Raw genomic sequence first — 18,772 nt, 5'->3', positions numbered from 1 at the left:
AAGGATGGACACCCTGCTGCTCCATAAGCCACACCCCAACCATATGAGCCTCCACATGGTCCCCAAATAGACCAAGAAGGTCCCCACCCAAGGGCCTTTGTGCTTGCTTTTCCCTCCCCCAGGACACTCTTCCACGTCTTTGACATTACTCAGGTCTCAGGTCTCTGGTCGCAAGTCAGCTTCTCAGATTGGCCTTCTCTGACCACTTTGCAGAAAACATGCACCCACCCCTAGGTCCCTCAAAAACCTATCATGTTTTTGATTTCCCCTACCGCACTTCCTTTCATATGAAGGTAGTCCATTTGTTTCCTAATTTCTTGTCTTGCCCTCCTCTGTTAGACTATCAGGGACCTTATCTGGCTTTCCCCCAGTGCCTGGAAGATTACCTGGAACACAGGATTAGGTCAACCCATATTGACTAGGTGAATAAACGCATGCATGCATGATCGGGTTGAGCACAAAAGTTGGGTGCGCACAAAGGTCCAGCCTTACTAATCCCGGTTGGTTCCTCACGTGAGGCCTCTGGTTTTACAGAGAGATAAGAACCTGTTTGGTTCCTGTTAGCCTGAGTCACCCTTTTGGAAGCTGGGCCTGGCGAGCCCTGCCTGGGTGTGTAGAAGGCAGGCAGTGGCTCTTCCTCTTCCTCTCCTCAGGTAATCCGGAAGGAAGGAGCAACTTCATCCCGGGAGGTGCTGGTGGCACAGGTACTGCCCGGTGCTTCTCCTTTCTGTGCAGCAGCTCAGTCTGGAGCCAGAGTGTAGAAGGTCTCAGAAGACCTCGGATGCTACCAGGCCCTCCCCATGGCATCAGGTAAGCGCCTTCCACTCCTATTTTTCCATCTGAAAAATGGGGAGGAAACTATCGACCACTCGTGTTTACTGAGGGCAGGCTTCCAGAGAAATGTCAAGGGCATGTAGCTCCAGGCCCACGTTGGAGACCTGGCCGAGGTGGAGGCTACAGCGGGCCACACACATACACTGAGGTGAGCCCAATGCCTATCCCTCCAGCGGGCGCCAGAGGAAGCATGTCTGCTGTGAGAAAAATCATGGAGCTGTTAGACTCTATTGGTCCTTTTCCACTGTTGACAGAGACCTAGAAATTGGAGAAATATTTCTGTCAAATGAGGGCGAGAACAGTGTGAACTCAATGAGAAATACTAAAAGAAGCGGGCACTAGCTTACAAGAGCTGAAGGATAATACCAAAGGGTGGGGACTGGGAATTAGTGGGGACTGACTGGTTCCAGCAGCTGGTTGTCTCATGAGAATGCGGGCCCAGGTGGCCAGAACTTCCCATTTCTCAGGAGCAGTCAGATATTCTGATTTCCTTGTGTAGTAGTTTGATTAAAGAAAACAATAGCGTGAGCAATGGAAATACGCAGCCTACGGGCTACTGCTTTGCAGTCTGTTTAAGATCTGTGTAGGGCAGGGGCGCCTGGGTGGCGCAGTCGGTTAAGTGTCCGACTTCAGCCAGGTCATGATCTCTCGGTCCGTGAGTTCGAGCCCCGCGTCAGGCTCTGGGCTGATGGCTCGGAGCCTGGAGCCTGTTTCCGATTCTGTGTCTCCCTCTCTCTCTGCCCCTCCCCCGTTCATGCTCTGTCTCTCTCTGTCCCAAAAAAAAAAAAAAAAAAAAAAAAAAAAAAAAAAAGATCTGTGTAGGGCAGAATAAAGATCTTAAAACTGGGGTTCTGGAGACCTAGTTCCTGTGTTTGGCCTCAAACGGCCTCTGTTACTCCTTTCTGGGTCTCACTCTTCTCAGGTCAAGAGGAGGCAGGCAAACTCTCAGGGTTTCACGGGTACAGTAATAGCCAATCCTTCCGTGGGCTTACTATGAGCCAGGTGCTCTGCCGAGCTGTTTAGGTGGCCTGTCTCTTCTAATGCTCACAACAACCATATGGGGAAGCACTATTATTGTTCAGTTTCACAAGGGGGAACTTGGACACAGAAAAGTTAAGTAATTTGCCCAAGGCCAGACAGCCACTACAAGGGGAGGAGCTGGGCTCCACTGCAGACGGTCTGTCTCTTAAATCACTGTGTTGTGTTCTAGGGGTGCAGAGACTGAATGAGGTCATGGAGGGAGAAGTGCTTTGGAAACCACAAGCAGTTTTTCCAAGGGCAGCAAGGCCTCCCTTTCGGAGGAGGTGAGGCAGTCTCCAGTGGCTTGTATGAAAATGTTAGCCCGTGGTCTTGGGTATCTTTCGAATGTGTAAAGGGGGTGCCGCTCCCATAACTAGATAATGATATAATGTGAGGAAACCACTATACTTAAAAACGGTTCATTCCAAAATATTTTATTATTTTTTAAGTTTATTAATTTTGAGAGAGAGAGAGAGAGCATGCACGCAAGTGGGGGAAGGGTAGAGAGGGGAACAGAAGATCTGAAGTGGGCTCTGTGCTGACATCCAGAGATCCTGATGTGGGGCTCGAACTCATGAACCATGAGATTAAAATGTGAGCCTAAACCAAGAGCTGGATGCTTAACCAACTGAGCCACCCAGGTGACCCTATTATTTTTTAAAATGTTTATTTATTTATTTTGAGAGAGGGAGAGAGAGAGAGTGAGAGAGCAGGGGAGGGGCAGAGAGAGAGGGGGAGAGAGAGAATCCCAAACAGGCTTCCTGCTGTCAGCGCAGAGCCGGACGTGGGGCTCAATCTCATGAATCGTGAGATCATGACCTGAGCCTAAATCAAGAGTAGGATGTTCAACCGACTAAGCCACCCAGGCACCCCCAAAATATTTTAAAGTGGCACGTGGTAGGTGCTGAGTAAGTTCAAGTTCAGGAGATGAGTGTCTGTGAGCCCAGTGAAGACACCATGTTTTCTGGAAGGCCAGGGACGTGGGTGGTGCTATCCTTGCCAAGCAGAGAACAGGGCTCTGAGGAGAGAGATCATGGAGAGATTCGTAGTTTGCCTAAAGAGCTGGGAACTCGAGGGCAGAGGAGCCAGGGTGAAGGTGGGTATGTGCTTGGGACACGTCTCTTACCTCACTGGATCTCTGCTTCCTCTCTAACACCCCTGACCATACCACTAATGTGTGTGAAGAAGGCAGGGCAGGAGGATGAGGAGGTGAAGGTGAAAATAGTGATAGTGAAAGGGTAAATCCTTTGCACAACTTACATTTGAAAACAATCTTAAGCCACTTGACGTGGACATATCTTGATTTATATAGTTGGAAGAAACAAAATGTGAATGGCTAAATTAAAAATTAACTTGATCAGAAGGGGAGTGATTGATCAATACCGTATCCTCTATGGTCTCTTTTCCTAAGTGGAAGACTCACTAAGTTTCTTGGTTCTTGTGTGCTTCATCTACGTATCTACGTACCTAATAAAATGGACCACATCTTTGGGGCGCCTGGGTGGCTCACTTGGTTGAGCGTCTGACTTCAGCTCAGGTCATGATCTCATGGTTCGTGGGTTCCAGCCTTGCACTGGGTTCTGTGCTGACAACTTGCTCAGAGCCTGGAGCCTGCTTGGGATTCTGTGTCTCCTTCTCTCTCTGCCCCTCCCCCACTCATGGTCTGTGTCTCTCTGTCTCTCAAAAATGAATAAATGTTAAAAAAAATTTTTTTTAATGGACTACATCTCTGCTATGCAAGACACAATGATTAGCAGTTAACTGTGCCTGCAATTTGCAATCCCAGCCACCCGCCGATATAAGCACCTCTTAAGGACTCATATTATAGGGTGACCAATCATCTCAGTTTCCCAGGGACTGAGGGACTTCTCAGGATGCCAGACTTTTAGTACTAACACTTGGAAAGTCCTAGAAAAACCAGGACAGTTGGCCACTCTAGTTCAAAACCAGATAAAGAGCTTTTTCTCTTTAACTTCTGTAAGGCCTTAGAATCGTCCTTTCCTTACTACCAAAAAACAGACAAACTCCTAAGATGTCCAAGCAATTGTGGAATAAATTGTTACTCTATAAGATGTGAGTTCAAACCAAAAGGAACACCATAGGAACAAATACAATCCTTGGCTTCTGTTACCTGTGCGATGAGGCAGAGAGGAAAGAGGTCAGCTGCCTTTCTAGCAGGACTGACTGTAAGAAAGAATACACGAACTGGGTTCAAATGCTGCCTCCACCACCATCTGGGGCAAGTGATTTAATCTTCCTGTACCTTGATTTTTTTTTTTATGCTACAAAGTGAGTATAAATATATATACCCGTCTTGAAAGTGGGTCTACATTTATCCACCTTGCACAGTGGTTATGAGGACTAAGTGAGATCCATATGAAAGAATAGAACACACAGCCTGAAGCAAGCAGGTAAGAAACACAGCTGCGCCCTCCCCCATTCCCTGGTTCCTGTCCCTCCCTGTCTGCCAGTGGAGAAGCTAGCTGCCTTATAAAGCTAGTCACCATAGCCCAGAAGGCAAGAGCAAACATGTCCCTCTAGACGCACAAGATAACTAGATAAATAATGGTTTCAGTGCAGATTCATATCAAACCCAGAAATTGTTGAAGCAAAAAACATCTTGGAAGACTTTGAAACTTACAAAGGATTCTCAGTAAGTTTACCATTTAGACCTAGGAGGAGAGCAAGCTTCTTGTGAAGCAATGATTGATAACAGTTGACGTTATATATAATCTCCTGACCACCCTTACATGGCCCAGGAGGGCATACGGGTCACCCTGATGGCTGCAGTTTGGTGGGCAGAGATGCCCAGGACAGAATCTGTCTCCAAAGCTGGCTTGCTGCTGTAGGGAGCTTCTAATAAGCTTCTGGATGTTGTTAAAATTGACTTGGTTACCTGGCAGGGCTGGGTAGGTGGAAACTGACAAAGGGAAGGCATGAGATATACTTGTTCCTCCTCCTGTTTGTACGAATATATTTACCCATCTCTTGGAAAGAGTAACCAGAGACTTTGTACCATTACCTTAGTAAAAATTTCCAAAGTTTGGACAACAGCACTGCGTCTATTGTGTGCTGTGTGCTGTGACACTCACGTACTCAAGAGCTGGCTGAACATGAGATTGAGACATTACAACTTAAGGTGCACACCTGTCCACCCAAAGGCTTAAATTTTTACAAGTGGTGCTCGCATGACATAAATGCAGTGCCAGCAGGCATAGCTGAAAACGTTTGCACCAAGATTCACTGAAGTTTCCTGATAAACTGGATTTGTCAGGAGGGATCATTTTCTGCGAGGGGGACGTGACCAGTGCGATAGGCCCCCGGGCTGAGATGGGGAGGGACTAGAGTTAAGAAATGGGATGCTTTTGGCCATCCATTTCTGTATCAGTTAGGAAGGACGTTGGGTTTAAGGTTGGTGTTGAGCAGAATAGCTACCAAGACTTCCGGTGTTTTGGCGAAACCTCAGATGTGAGGTCTTCGGGCCAAGTGTCTGCGATTTCATACTGTTGGAGCATTCCCTGTATCCCTGGGGGTTGCAGCTTTCTGTAAGTTTGCTGTGGCCGAACCAAGAAAGAAGACATACGCAGATTTCTACGGAAATTATCATTCCACGAAATATTTTGAGGAGTTGAAGAAGGCTGGTATCTTTCAGAGTGCAAAGTGATTTTGGAATGTAAAGAATTTCCTTGGGTTGAGTTCCATGAAAGTTTGTTGCTGATCTGTGTTCCTGAAGTATGAAACATGAATATTGGGTTATGGAATAGTTTCTCTTGATAAATAAACTAACAGATACTGTGGGGGGAAAAAAAAGAAAAAAAAAAAAAAAAGAAAGAAATGGGATGCCTTTGGGTGCTTGGGTGGCTCAGTTGGTTAAGCATCTGACTTTGGTCCAGGTCATAATCTCACGGTTCGTGAGTTCGAGCCTTGCATTGGGCGATCCCTGCTTTTCTCTCTCTCTCTTTCTCTCTCTCTCTGCCCCTTGCTTACTTGCACCTTCTCTCTAAAAAAAAAAAAAAAAAACAAAACAAAACAAAAAAAACAAAAACAAAAAACAAGAAGAAGAAGGAGAAGAAAAAGAAAAGAAATAGGACGCTTTCTCTCAAGAAAGATAGGCGAGCTACCAAATCGGCCTCCTCTGCAGGATGCTGGCATCAGCGAGATTTACACCAGAGAAACAGGCAAATGCTACTAATGAGAACCCTTTTGGTGAGCCAGCTGTCAACACTTACCAGCACATCACCCCTCTGCCTTCAGGCTCAGTGACCCCAAACCTCACACCGAGTCTAATCCATCTGTCCACTGGCCCCACGATTATCTTAATAAGACAAATCTGACTGTCTCACCCTCTGATTCCATTTTCTCTAAGATAAATTCCCTGCCCCTTGGTGTTACATTAAAGGCCCTTCATCCTCTGATTCCTGCCCAACTTTTCAGTCACTTCTGCCCCTACCCCCCCCCCCCAAATGCTGTTCCAACTCCACCATCCTGAGTAATAAGACTTAAAATATAGACATCAGTGTCCACGCCTGGCCTAGGATCAACCTTCCTGCTGTGATAACTGGCAAAGCTAGCAAAATGTGTTTCTAGATAATCAGAAGGTGTCAAAGAATGACCAAGGCTTTGAAGAACTACAAAAGCCCAGACAGGTGGAGGTCAGCACTGGGCCCCTTTGCCCTGGGAAGCATTGGCTGGTTTTAGAAGCCCCAGCTGAGTTTTGGACAGACTTACAGGGCTGGGGGTGTGGGGGCAGGGAGAGGATAAAATGTGTACTTTAGCTCTCACTGAGGAGGAGGGGCCTCAATAAACCCCCCAGGTCTGGGCTGGGACCCGAGAGGATTGGGAGTGAACAGAAATGGAACAGTCTGCATGGTTATTAAAGCTCTGCTCCGATCGTGTCAAGCCTCTTGGGGTTAAGGTCATGTGGGGCTTCAGTGCCTACAGCCTCACTGCCCAGAAGAAGCAAAAGTGAATCATCTCTAGATATGTACACCTCTAGATGACTTGTCTGGAGCCTCAAATGATCTCTTCAGTTTTTGATATGCTATAGTGCCCAGCAGTCAGTAAAAAGTAGTCAGGCATATGTAAGACAACCTGTGCACCAGAGAAAAAACGGACGGCAGAAGGAGACACAGCAGGGATTCAAATAATGAAGTTATCAGGTGCAGCCTTTACAAGAACCATGAATACTGTGTTCAAGGATTTAAAAGACAAGATGGAAACTTTTGGCAGAGAAGTAGAAACTATACAAAAAAAAAAAAAAAAAGGAAGCAAATGGAAATCTTAGAACTGAAAGATGTAATTAACTGAAATTGAGAAATAGCATTTATTGAGCACTTCCTATGTGGATGGAGCTCTAGAAGCATCAACAGGGGCCCGTAGAGCCTGTGTAGTATCGCTCCAAGGACACAGACAGAGCCTGGTTTTCCTATTTCCCTTGGAGTGGGCCTTGGTCATTTCTACAGTCACCAGTGTCTAGCAGGGCAGGGCTCGGCATGCCGAGGAAGGCACTAGGTACAATTGTGATGCCTGGAGCTCCCAGGGTCCGCTATGTGGTGTGGTCCTTAAACCGAATTCAGGAACTGGAGCGAGTGGTTGAGGAGTCAGAACTGAGAACAAGTTTAGTCAGAGATTTCCTGTGGGCAGAGATCATCGGGACACCGACTATTTTGATAAGACGGAACAAAGAGAGGAATTGTGGCCAGAAGCGTGAGGGGAGGGAAAGAGCCTCTCACCGCCCCCACTCCTTTCCTCCCCCAGCCCAGAGGGATGAGGGTCTCCCCCCCGGGAGTCCAACTGGGCGTGCAGGGAAGGGCTGACTGGCTCAGGGGCCTTGTGACTGACCTTTCTCACTTTACGTGGGGCCACAAAGCAGACGCAGTAGCTTTCTATTGTTTGTGTATTTCCTACGTGCCAGGGTCAGGGTTAAATACACCATGTGCACCATCTCAATCCTCACAGAACCCCGTGACAAGGCTTCAATTATTAGGCCTGTCTAATGGATAATGAAACCGAGGCCAAGAGACCTGGGCCTGGGTGGCCCAGCTCATAAGTGATGGGAGGACGCAGCCCCAGGTTGGCCTGACTTGTCGGCCCGGCCCTAGGAACTCCTTCCTCTATACTCAGAAAGGCCTGCCAGGACACTTCTTGGGCACAGTGGGAAAAGGGCACAGACCTGGCAAAGGCGGAGAACTCAGGGCTCTGTTCTCCAGGAGAAACCTGTCTCTTTGAATTTGGGCTAGGGACAGAGGAGCATTTACCCAGCAGCCCCAGGGGGGGTGGGACCTTGGCTTGGAGTGCTGTCTGAGGGCAGGCTCCGGGCCACTCGGCCTCCCCTGGGCAAGTCACTTCTCTTCAGTCTTCAGGGACGTTTTTCAAGGGATGTGGATGTAACACTGAGGCACGTAGGAGAGGGTTTATCACAGTTTAGCTGCCTTTCATCTCAGAGAGGTGCTGACCAAGTTTAGGCACCTGATGATTTCTAAGCGTTCCAGAAATCGTATCCCGCGATTCAGCAAATGCTGCAAGAGGCAAATAATCAAGCAGGTTCTTACACATCACCTCCTTCAGCCAGCCCTCCCCCAAACAAACAAAACTCCCCTTTGGCCCTCAAGGGTAGATACTGTTTCTCGCATGTGTTTCAAAGGTGAATGTCTCCCTCAAGGTCACTCACCTTGTGAGAACAGAGGGGACACGTACACGCCACTTTGCTCCTCAAAGGAATCACTCAGGGAGATGATACAATTTTTGCAGAAATGTTCCACTTGCTCTGAAAGATTTGAGAAGCCTGCCTTTTTAAAAAATTTTTTTTAATTGAGGTATAATTGACATAGAACATTGTATTAGTCGCAGGTGTACAACATAGTGATTTACCCAGCAGCTGTTTTATATACATAGTCATAAAAATATCTTTTATATCTTATCTTTTATACCTTTTGTGATCTACTCTCTTAGCAACTTTCAAATAGGCAGTGTAGCCTTCCTCCTTGAAGGATTTTACTCTCATTTGGACACAGAGGCTGATTTGTTGAACCTATTTGTTGGCTGAGCTCATCAAGATCAGCCGCTGTGAACAGGATGACCACTGGCTAGGAGTCTGGAGACCTGGATTCCTGGGCACATCGTTGCCATTAACGTGCTGTGTGGCCTTGGGCGGGTCCCTTTCCCTCTCCGAGTCTTAGTGTTCTTCAAAACAATGGTAGGGTGGGATAGGAGGGCTGCCGAGCTCCCATCCAGTTCTCCAATGCTTCAGCCTACGTTTCTGCATTAGCGTTGTGTGCTCTGATCATGCAGAAGCCCTGTACGTATTTTCCTTATCCGTAAATGGGAGTACGCATACCTTTTTCCTAACTTCTAGAATGTAGTAAGGAAAGAAGTTAATGCGTATTAGTGCTCACTGCAGGCTAGAACTTTCCTCTCCTTCTTCCCTTCCTCCTTCCCTTCCTTTCCCTTCCTTCTTTCCTTCCTTCCTTCCTTCCTTCCTTCCTTCCTTCCTTCCTTCTCTCCCTCCCTCCCTCCCTCCTCCTTTTCACCCATGAGGAAGCCGTGATCAATCCCATTCTGGGCATGAGGAGACGGAGACAGAGGCCCAAATAAGTGAAGTGACTTGTTCCAGGTCACGCGGGTAGCAAATGGCAAGTGGCAGAGGTGAAATTTGGATCCATTTTTCTCCAGGTGCTGAATTGGCCCCATTTTCCCAAGACAATTACTTTAAAGACGTGGATAGCAGGAATAGAGCTGGCTTCAAAGCACCTCTCAGGAAGTTTGCACTACAGCGGGAGGTCCGCAAACCAAGCCAACCCTGGCCACCACCCGTTTTTGTAAATAAAGTTGTATCGGAACACAATCAGCCTGCTCATTTACAGATCGCCTCTTCTACTGTTTAAGCTACGGTAGCTGAATTGAGTAATCAGGACGGAGACAGACCCTAAAATATTTACTATCTGGTCTTTTACAGAATGTTTGCTAGTCCCTGGTCCAGAGTCCAGCAAGGGCACGCATCCTTCAAAGAATACAAAGTGACATGAGACCGTCCTGGGTGCTGAGGAACCCCACCACTTAGCTTTAGGAGAGGAGGACTTTTCGACTTAAATCTATTTTTACAAAGTCAACACACAGTCTCAGGATACCTGTCAGGAAGATGAGGGAGCGTTCAGTTTTCATTGTGCTCTTCTTCCCAGGAACTTGGTGAGGGGGAAATAGAAAGCTCAATTTTGGGGAAATTACACAGGGGGAAAGGGGAGGGAGCCAGTTACAACACCCCGTTGCGACACTCGGCACGGTTGAAAGTGACAACAACAAGGGTTTCTCGTTTTGGAAATGCGAGGGCATTTCCGTTTCTCAGAGCGGGACAGGGCGGCAACAGCCTGCTTTGGGTGAGTGGCTATTTTCTTTATAAGCAGCTACTCCGGGCCTGAAATGGCAGAGTGTCCCATTGCCTCGCCGTGGCCACAGAATGGAAATCCGCAGATGCCCCCCCAGTTACCTGATCTCTTTCCTCCTTTTCTCGTTCTATCCAGAGACAGCCTGCCACCCCTTGGGGAAGAGACCTTGCAGGATGCAAGCCTTCAGGTAAGGCCGCCCCTGCAGAGGCGGGGTGGACGGACAGGAAAATGGAGCCCTCGCAGCCGTCGGGGGACGTGGGCCTCCACAGCACCTGAAAGCCGGGTTTGGACTGGAAAGGGATGCCCGTTATTCAGGAAAGGGGAGCCACATGCGTGGTCTTCAGGGCGTGCATTTCAGAGTAACTTGGCCAGGGACTTATTTCCCGGAGACTGGCGACTCGGTGGGTGACAGACAGGTGGCAAGGAACCATGCTGAGGCTCTTTGCTGGGCAAAGAAGCACACAGGGTGGCTGTGGGCAGAGCATGGCCCAGAGTCCCAGACTGCCGGCTAGCACTGCGGCTCCGTGTTGACATGGTGGAGGATCCTGCTCCTCTGGGGCCTCAGTTTCCCCATCTGTGACATGGGGTTAATGATAACCCCCTGCCTGCCTTACTGAGTTGTTGTGAATGTCAAGTAGGGCCTGAAAACTACTGTGATTTTTAAAAATTGAGCCAGGAGTTTTGTGAGATGTCACCAACACTGTGGGAACATTAGCAGGCTCTGATGCTGTCCACGTGCGCCCTCTGTCCTGTGACATCCTAGGACTGAGCCTTGTCAGGGTGACTTCACCCTCAGACTGAGTTTCTGTGCTTGAGGCTGCAGTTTGGGGTTCTGTGCATGCCTGTGTAAGTGTGTGCATGCATGTGCGTGTGCATCCGGGGCAAGTCCTTCCCCTTTCCAGACATGGAAACTGCTTCACGAGATTTGCCTCTGCCTCCACCTACTGGCTGGGAGCTCCAGGAGATGCTCCTAGAGGTCTCTAGGAGAAGACTCATCCAGGAACTAAGAAAAATCTCGAAAGGTCAAATCCTCACATGTGCAAAGACCTTTACAGTTTGTCCCACTATCCCTCACTGAGCTCATGAGCTCCCCAAGGTCACCTGATGAGATGGGTGGTTTTAGCTACACTTCACGTGTGAGGAGATGAGGTACAGGTCCAAGGTCACATGGGGGGCAGCAGGGAATGGAGTCTCTGTTAGTCCCGCTGTCAGCCCTTGACCAAGAAGAAAAGACTGGAAGTCCCTGGGTGAGCTGGAAAGGAAGCTTGTTCCCAGGGAGTGCTGCCCCTGCGAGACCCAGAGCAGCCACACTGGCTGATGGAAACAGACCCTCACGGTCTAAGGCTCAGAGTGAGTTAGCTACAAGCTGCTGTGTCTCTTGAAACTGCTGTGATGGCCACTAGTCTCAGACAACTCTTTAAATTTACACTGAAATTAATAAAAATTAAATTGAATTTAAAATTCAGATCCTCAGTCCCACCACATTTGAAGAGCTCAATAGCCATATGTGGCTGGTGGCTGCCATATTGGACAGGGTAGATCTAGAACATTTCTGCACCCAGAAACTTTTATTGGATGGTGCTACTCTAGAGCATGTTTTGCTGAAGTAGAAGGTGTCTGCTCGGGGAATCAGAGGATGAATAACAAGTGAGGAGAGGGATAGAATGTGGGTGCACACTGGGGCACCTGGGTGGCTCAGTCGGTTAAGTGTCCAACTTCAGATCAGGTCATGATCTCATGACTCATGAGGTCGAGCCCCACATTGGGCTCTGTGCTGACAGCTCAGAGCCTGGAACATGCTTTGGATTCTGTCTCTGTCTCTGTCTCTGTCTCTTTCTGCCCTTCCCCCACTCATGCTCTGTCTCTCTCTTAAAAATAAATAAACATTAAAAAAAAAAAAAAGAATGTGATGTGGGTACACTGCTTTCCCGCTGTGGGAGTTGGGTCTGCTCTTTAATCAGTGTTGACCTCAATCTCTCCTCCATGCCATGGGTGTACAGAAATCCCACACCCCTGGCAGAAAGTTGAATGTGGACCCAGTGAGCTCTGGAGCACACAGGAAGGGGTGGAGCACAGGGTTGGGCACACAGAGGTTGTTTCCCATAGCCGGGTCCTTTTGCATTTCAGAATCTGGGATGTTAACCAGAAGACCTTCTACCTAAGGAATAACCAACTGGTTGCCGGATACTTACAAGGACCAAGTACTAAATTAGAAGGTGAGTGGTTGCCAGGAAAGTGGCTGCTGCGTGGGAACCGGGTCACTTTGCCCTGGAGTCCTTACCCTGTTCCCCCAAAACCTTAGTTTCAAAGCCCTAATCCCCCTTGGGTCTTTGCGGCCGAGTGGGAAGCTGGGGGAAGCCTGGCCACTAGAGGGCATACTTGAGGGCAGCCTCAAGAGGGTGGGAGCCTTAAAGCCTAGGTCTGGAGCCCCCACCAACTGGCACAGGGTTCCCAGGCCACAGCTGGCAGGGATAGGGCACAGAAGGTAAGATGGGCCCTTTCCCTCTGTGACTATTAAGCCTTCCATGTTGCCATGTTGTCCAGACCCTAACTACCATCCAAAATGAATACACCATATCTAAGGCTGGGTTATGTCCCTTATTCACAGACATCACACTCAGCCATGTTCTGGTCTGTGCGCTAAACGAGCTGGATGAACATGGGCAAGCTTTGCCCCCTCCCCCACCTCAGTTTTTCCCTTTAGTAAAATGAGGCCACTGTGAGGGCATGATGGGAGATTCTTTCAGCACTAGCCTTCCGGGATGCTTTCACATCCCTATCGGCTGACTTGATGCTACAGAACGGTACCATCTGATCTCCATCTTTCCACCCTGCCCCATCCCCTTGTTTTTGGCCCCCTGCCTCCTTCTGAAAGAGTGTGAGACATACCTTTCCTGTCCATCTGTTAATTCTCCTAACGAACACACTGAAGGGCAGAAAGGCTGAGATTTTCACTGCTATGTGAGGGCTCAGAGATCACCGAGGGTAAGAGGCAGGTTCAAAGTCACTCAGGTCCCTGTAGACCAAGCCCTGGAGCCCATTATGTGCTATTTTCTGTCCGCATGGGCAGCAGACTTGGTGACCTGGAGCACCCATATCCTGGGAAGAAGGAAGGATAGAAACCATGTGGAGCGGAATCTAGGCCACTTGGTCCTTGAGGAGTAACTGGATAGGGAGTTTGGTTTGATCTGCTATTTGAATGCGGACCAGGAAGGTGGCGCCTCAGTGTCCTTCTGATCTTTTTTTTTTTTTTTTAATTTTTTTTTTCAACATTTATTTATTTTTGGGACAGAGAAAGACAGAGCATGAATGGGGGAGGGGCAGAGAGAGAGGGAGACACAGATCGGAAACAGGCTCCAGACTCTGAGCCATCAGCCCAGAGCCCGACACGGGGCTCGAACTCACGGACCGCGAGATCGTGACCTGGCTGAAGTCGGACGCTTAACCGACTGCGCCACCCAGGCGCCCCTATGTGTCCTTCTGATCTTAGGGTTTTAGTTGGTCAGGGGGAGACAGAAAACTCTCCTGGGAGAGTCCAGGCTGCCTCCCATCCTCTCTACAACCTGACCCTCCCCTGTGCTCTTCCCCAGAAAAGTTAAACGTGGTGCCCATTGAGTCTCATGCCATGTTCCTGGGGATCCATGGGGGGAAGCTCTGCCTGGCCTGTGTCAAGTCTGGTGATGAGACTAGGCTCCAGCTGGAGGTAAGGACCTGTCTCAGATAACAAGCACCCCAAACCTGGTGGCTGGAACCACCGTAATGTGCTCTTTCTCGGGACTCTGTGGGCCAATTAGGGGGACTCAGCTGGGTAGTTCTGACCCACTCAGTGCAGCTCACGCCCCTCCTGCAGCTGCACCCAGGAGAGAGCTCTGCTGGCGCTGGGGCGTCTAAGATGGTTTCTCACCCTCCAGGCCCTTGTTTCGGCTGCTCTCTCAGAGCTCTGTTGTCGGCTTGGGTTTCCTTACAGCATGGCGGCTGGCTTCCTAAGAGGGATTTTTCCAAAATGACAAGCCTCACTGTGCAAAAGCTTATCAAAGCCCTGCTTGCACCATACCATTAATGTCCCATTGGCTGAAGCCCACTGTGTGGCTAAGTCTAGTCTCAGTAAGGGAGGGGGCGAAGAAGGATTGTTCATCTGGGATCTCATTCTCTGTGGGTCACTCTCTTGCCTGAGGGGCCCCAACCCACTTAGGCTTGCCACCTTCCAATGAAGCCAAGCTTCAGGACCCTTCTCTTCTAATCCTTATCTACTCAAACCCATGAGTTGGCATCCTATTCAGGGCCCTGTATTCCTTGATCCCTGCAATATTAATAAGCTGCCAGCCCTAGGAAAAGATGGCTTTGTCTTAGGTGCTTGTTGGACAAGATCTTAACCCAACGTGAGTAGCTGTGAGCATGGCACTGTCACTTGCCCCCACCAGTGGATAGGGGCACCTATCCTTCTCTACCATGCCCTCTTTCCAGAGGCATAGACCTTGACAGAGCACCAGCCTCCACAGCCTTGGTCTCTACTGATGGTACCATGTGCTTACCAAACTTATTGGCCCATGGCTAGAGTGGCCAGATTTTTCAAAGTCAAGGTGTGACAGTGGGACAGACTCTGCTGTCCTAGGAGATGTAGGACACGTGACTTCCTGCAGTAGTCCCAGGTCAGTGTTTCTCCAGAACTTGCTCTGGGCCAGCCAGAGGCCATGTCACGGTGGGGAGAAGGGGGCAGCACAGGACCTCCATGCCTCCCCGTTCTCACTGCTCACGTCTTGGCTTCCAGGCAGTTAACATCACTGACCTGAGCAAGAACAAGGAGCAAGATAAGCGCTTCACGTTCATCCGCTCAGACAGCGGCCCCACCACCAGCTTCGAGTCTGCTGCCTGCCCAGGCTGGTTCCTCTGCACAGCCCTGGAGGCCGACCGGCCCGTCAGCCTCACCAACACGCCCGAGGAGGCCATGTTGGTCACCAAGTTCTACTTCCAGATGGAACGCTAGTGTGTCCGTACCTCACTTCCCCCACTCCCAACATCGATGACTCCAGAGACACGTCTCCACCCTGCCCGACGTCTCCTGGCTATTGTGGGGCTCTGAGGAGCAGCCTTGGTGGGGTGGACCCTCAGAAGGATATGCAAGAGCCCTGCTAACAGGACTCCAGCAGCAGCCTCCTCAGCTAACCAACCTCCATGCCGCCTCCACAGCGGTCTTTCTAAAGTGCAGCTTGAGCCACAGCACTGCTCCGAGCCTTTCAGTGCTGCCTGTGGCTTCCGGACAAAAGCCAGGCGCCTTGGCCAGCCTGGCCCCCTGCTCTCCTCTCGCCGACTCCTCACCCTCCTGCCTTGCCCCAGTGTCCATGTCCCCGATCCCTCCTGTCACTCGCTGGCCTGCCCAACCTTGTTTTGCAAGCTGTCTCGTGGGGACAGCTTTTAGAGTCTGTGGCCAGACGGAAGGTAAGGATTTCATCTTTTTTTTTTTTTTTTCAAAGCCAGTTGCATCCAATTTGAAGGAGAGTCCTTTCTTTGGAGACTGTCCTTTCTGGAAAGGAGCAGGGGAGGGTGAAAGCAACTCTCCTTTTTCGTTTACCTGTCTTACTTTTGTAACAACTCAACCTAAAAAAAAATGAAAAGTCCGCGTATTTTGTTGGTCCCCGCAATTTTTCTTTCCGTAACATTCCTGAAGTCTGGACTCCACTGACCAGGCCCCAGTACCATCTCTACTCCAGACCTTTTACAGCTGCGGGCAGTGCTTTCCTCCCCCATCCGACCCGTCAAAAGCTCCCAACCCCCAGGGCACAGCACAGGAGCAGCCCCCCTGGTGTTCTTTCCACGTCTCCTGGGAGGGAGGAATTGCTCTTGGACCATTTTAGCACTTCTGACATTCTGAGACTTGTTTGAAAGATGGTTGAGCCTCTGTCTGTCTCCTGCACCAGACTGTGAGCTCCTGAGAGCAGGGAGCATGGCTTGTGGGTTTCAGGTCCCCGCGGGGGCCGAACACATGACCCGGCCCTTAGCAGGTGCTCAGTGAATGTGTGTTGTATATGTTAAGTGGAAAGTTTTCTACTCCCTGTGACTTATGCTCTGTTTTACAATAAAATGCTGAAAATTCATCTACTTTGCTGGCTGTGTCTATGGCCTTGCCAGGCTTGGGGCATGGAGAGCTTAGGAAATGGGGAGTCCTTGGACCTCTGTCACTCTGGGGACTAGCCCTGGCTGACTCTTTTCTAAGAGACCTTTCCTCCTTGGGCCTCACTCTTTCTGGATACAGGAGTGCAAATCTCCTGGCCAGGAAGCGGTGTGGTACCACTGTCCCCAGTAGCCCCCAATAGAAAACAATGCAAACGCCCATCACAGAAGAACGAAGACACAAATCACGTATGCTCATACGACGCAATGCTCGACAGCAAAGAAAGTGGATGAATTGCAGCCGGCTGCCCTCAACAAAACAGATGCATCTTACCAGCATGATGTGGGGCACAAGAATCACAAAAGCATGCACAGAGCATGATTCCACTTACATAAAGCTAAAATGGGCGACGAGCAGTTGTGTGGAGGGATGTGTAGACAGGTGGTGCAAACATACAAAGAAGCAGGGACAGGCTGTGTCTGAAAGCAGATTTGGTGGGTGACTCCTGGGAGACAGAAGGGCAGGCAGGGGCACCCAGCCGCTTTTAGGACCCAGATGACAGTCTATTTCTTGGTATGGATGTTTTCTGTGTGTATGTGACATTTCACAGTTCTGAAGTCTGAAAAATAAAAAGCCTTGCCCCTCTGGGGTGTGAGAAAAGGGGGCACTGGGAAATGAGGAGATCAACAGGTGGAATTTTGAATTTGGCCCCGTGCGGTGGGCATGCAAGACCATCATTAAACACAGCTCGGCTACCGGGCAGGTGGGTGGGCCGTGCTGTCCCTAATCCTGCCCGGGTTCTGCTGACTTCTGGACTTGGTCTCGGGAGTCTTGAGGGGAGCCCAGCTGGGCCATGAGCCCGCTGTGTGACTTTGGCCAGGTCTCCTCCCTCCTTGGGGCCTGCTGCTCACTTGTTCCCAGAGACGGTTGACCTGGATGGAGGGTTTGCAAACAGCGCCCCCTGCACTCCTCTCCAAGGCCTCCAAAGCAAGACCACAAGGCGGGGCTCCACTCCTGGAACCCAGCTCTGGCCCAGCCCTCTGCTCTCTGCTTCACAAACCGGACGTCACGCGCAGCCTTGCTGGAAGGGGAGATTTCGTTGCTAAAAAAACAAACGGAATCAAACAGGTTAACAGGCAACCGCCTAGATCTCGGCTCTGGCTCCTTGGAGGAGGTCACCCTCCAGTCACCTCTCTCTTCCTCGTGTGTAAGGTGCAAGTAGCCACATCTGCTCCCCGGGGACAACATAGCGATGAAATGAGATGGTCTGGGTGCCGTGCCGTGTGTCAGAAAAGGGCGCACCTGACTGATAGATTTGCAGTCCTGGTAAAGGGAGAAGTTCAGGGCGGAAAACCCTTCCCGGGTTGATGGTGACAACAGCAGCGACACTTGTGAGGCCCTGCAGCCACCCTGCCCTCCTATTACAGAAGGGGAAACCTGAGGCTCATACCCTTCACATGATTAGGTCAAGCAGCTGTCGCCGGTAAGTAGCAGGCGAGGCAGCGGGGGGTCAGGCCCTGAGCTCTGGTATTTCCTGGCTCTCCCGTCGGCAACAGGTGCTCATGCACAGGTTTGTTAGTGTCTTGAAGCCTCAGTTTCCTCATCTCTAAATGCAGGTAACTGCTAATGCGCAGGGCTGGCTTCTCGCGTTCAGTCTTTGCACTATTACCATGGTGGTGTGCTTACCATTATTAGTTCTGCCAAGAGTCAGTGCTCAAGGGAATCTTCTTTAAAGCCTCGTTGCTCTAAGTGTGGTATAGAGATCGGCAGCAGCAGCATTTGGGAGTTAAAATGCAGAGTCCCAGGCCTCATGCCAGACTTACTGACGTAAGATCTTCTTCTTCAGCGGGTCTCCAGGTAAGTCAATGCAAGTTAAAGTTTAAGAAGTTCTGCTTCAGGGCGCCTGGGTGGCTCAGTCAGTTAAGCGTCTGACTCTTGATTTCGGCTCAGGTCATGGTCTCACGGTTCATGAGATCAAGCCTCGAGTTGGGCTCTGTGCTGACAGCGGAAGAGGCTGCTTTGGAGTCTCTCTCTCCCTCTCTCTCTGCCCCTCCTTCCCACATACTCTCTCAAAATAAATAAACTTAAAAAAAAATCAGCCTCAAAGCGCAGCAGTTATGCGGTATATAAACTCAGGCATATCTGTTAAACTGACTCTCATAATTATAAACCCAACCCATGCCCTCAACATCTCTCCCACTTGCTCACTGACGACACCAAAAACTCCCCTCTTAAGATCTCCTTACTCCGGCTTCAAGTGTTCTTTAAGGGAGGAAAAGCCTTAAGCCCTTTCCATCCTTCTAGAACATCCACCCACCCAGGGATATTCATCTGTTTTGTTCGATGATGTATCCTAAGTACCTAGATCAACACTTGGAATGTAGCGGGTGCCTAGTAAATAGTGGATGAATAAACGAATTGGCCATTG

The 18,772-nt window shown here is 49.7% G+C and overlaps 1 protein-coding gene and 1 pseudogene across 5 annotated transcripts; both read left to right on the top strand.

Annotated features, from left to right (window-relative positions):
* The first annotated feature begins 654 nt into the window (after positions 1 to 654).
* LOC101096719 (interleukin-1 receptor antagonist protein) lies at positions 655 to 16,327 on the top strand. 5 transcript variants are annotated; one of them, XM_019827565.3, is made up of 6 exons: positions 659 to 810; positions 2,045 to 2,138; positions 10,371 to 10,422; positions 12,363 to 12,451; positions 13,826 to 13,938; positions 15,004 to 16,327. In XM_019827565.3, exons 2-6 carry the CDS (start codon positions 2,060 to 2,062, stop codon positions 15,217 to 15,219), a joined length of 549 nt encoding a protein of 182 aa, XP_019683124.1. In that variant the 5' UTR covers positions 659 to 810; positions 2,045 to 2,059; the 3' UTR covers positions 15,220 to 16,327. The 5 variants fall into 5 exon arrangements, with proteins under 5 accessions (XP_006930353.1, XP_019683124.1, XP_019683125.1 ...); XM_006930291.5 differs by lacking the exon at positions 2,045 to 2,138 and having other exon boundaries at positions 655 to 810; XM_019827566.3 differs by lacking the exons at positions 659 to 810; positions 2,045 to 2,138 and adding an exon at positions 9,897 to 10,038.
* Positions 3,028 to 5,666, top strand: LOC111559730 (annotated as a pseudogene).
* Positions 16,328 to 18,772: the final 2,445 nt, after the last annotated feature.

Source organism: Felis catus, chromosome A3 (assembly GCF_018350175.1).
Source record: "Felis catus isolate Fca126 chromosome A3, F.catus_Fca126_mat1.0, whole genome shotgun sequence".
Lineage (NCBI taxonomy): Eukaryota > Metazoa > Chordata > Mammalia > Carnivora > Felidae > Felis > Felis catus.
Note: the sequence above shows the minus strand (reverse complement) of the source record. Positions and strands in the feature narration are given on the sequence as shown.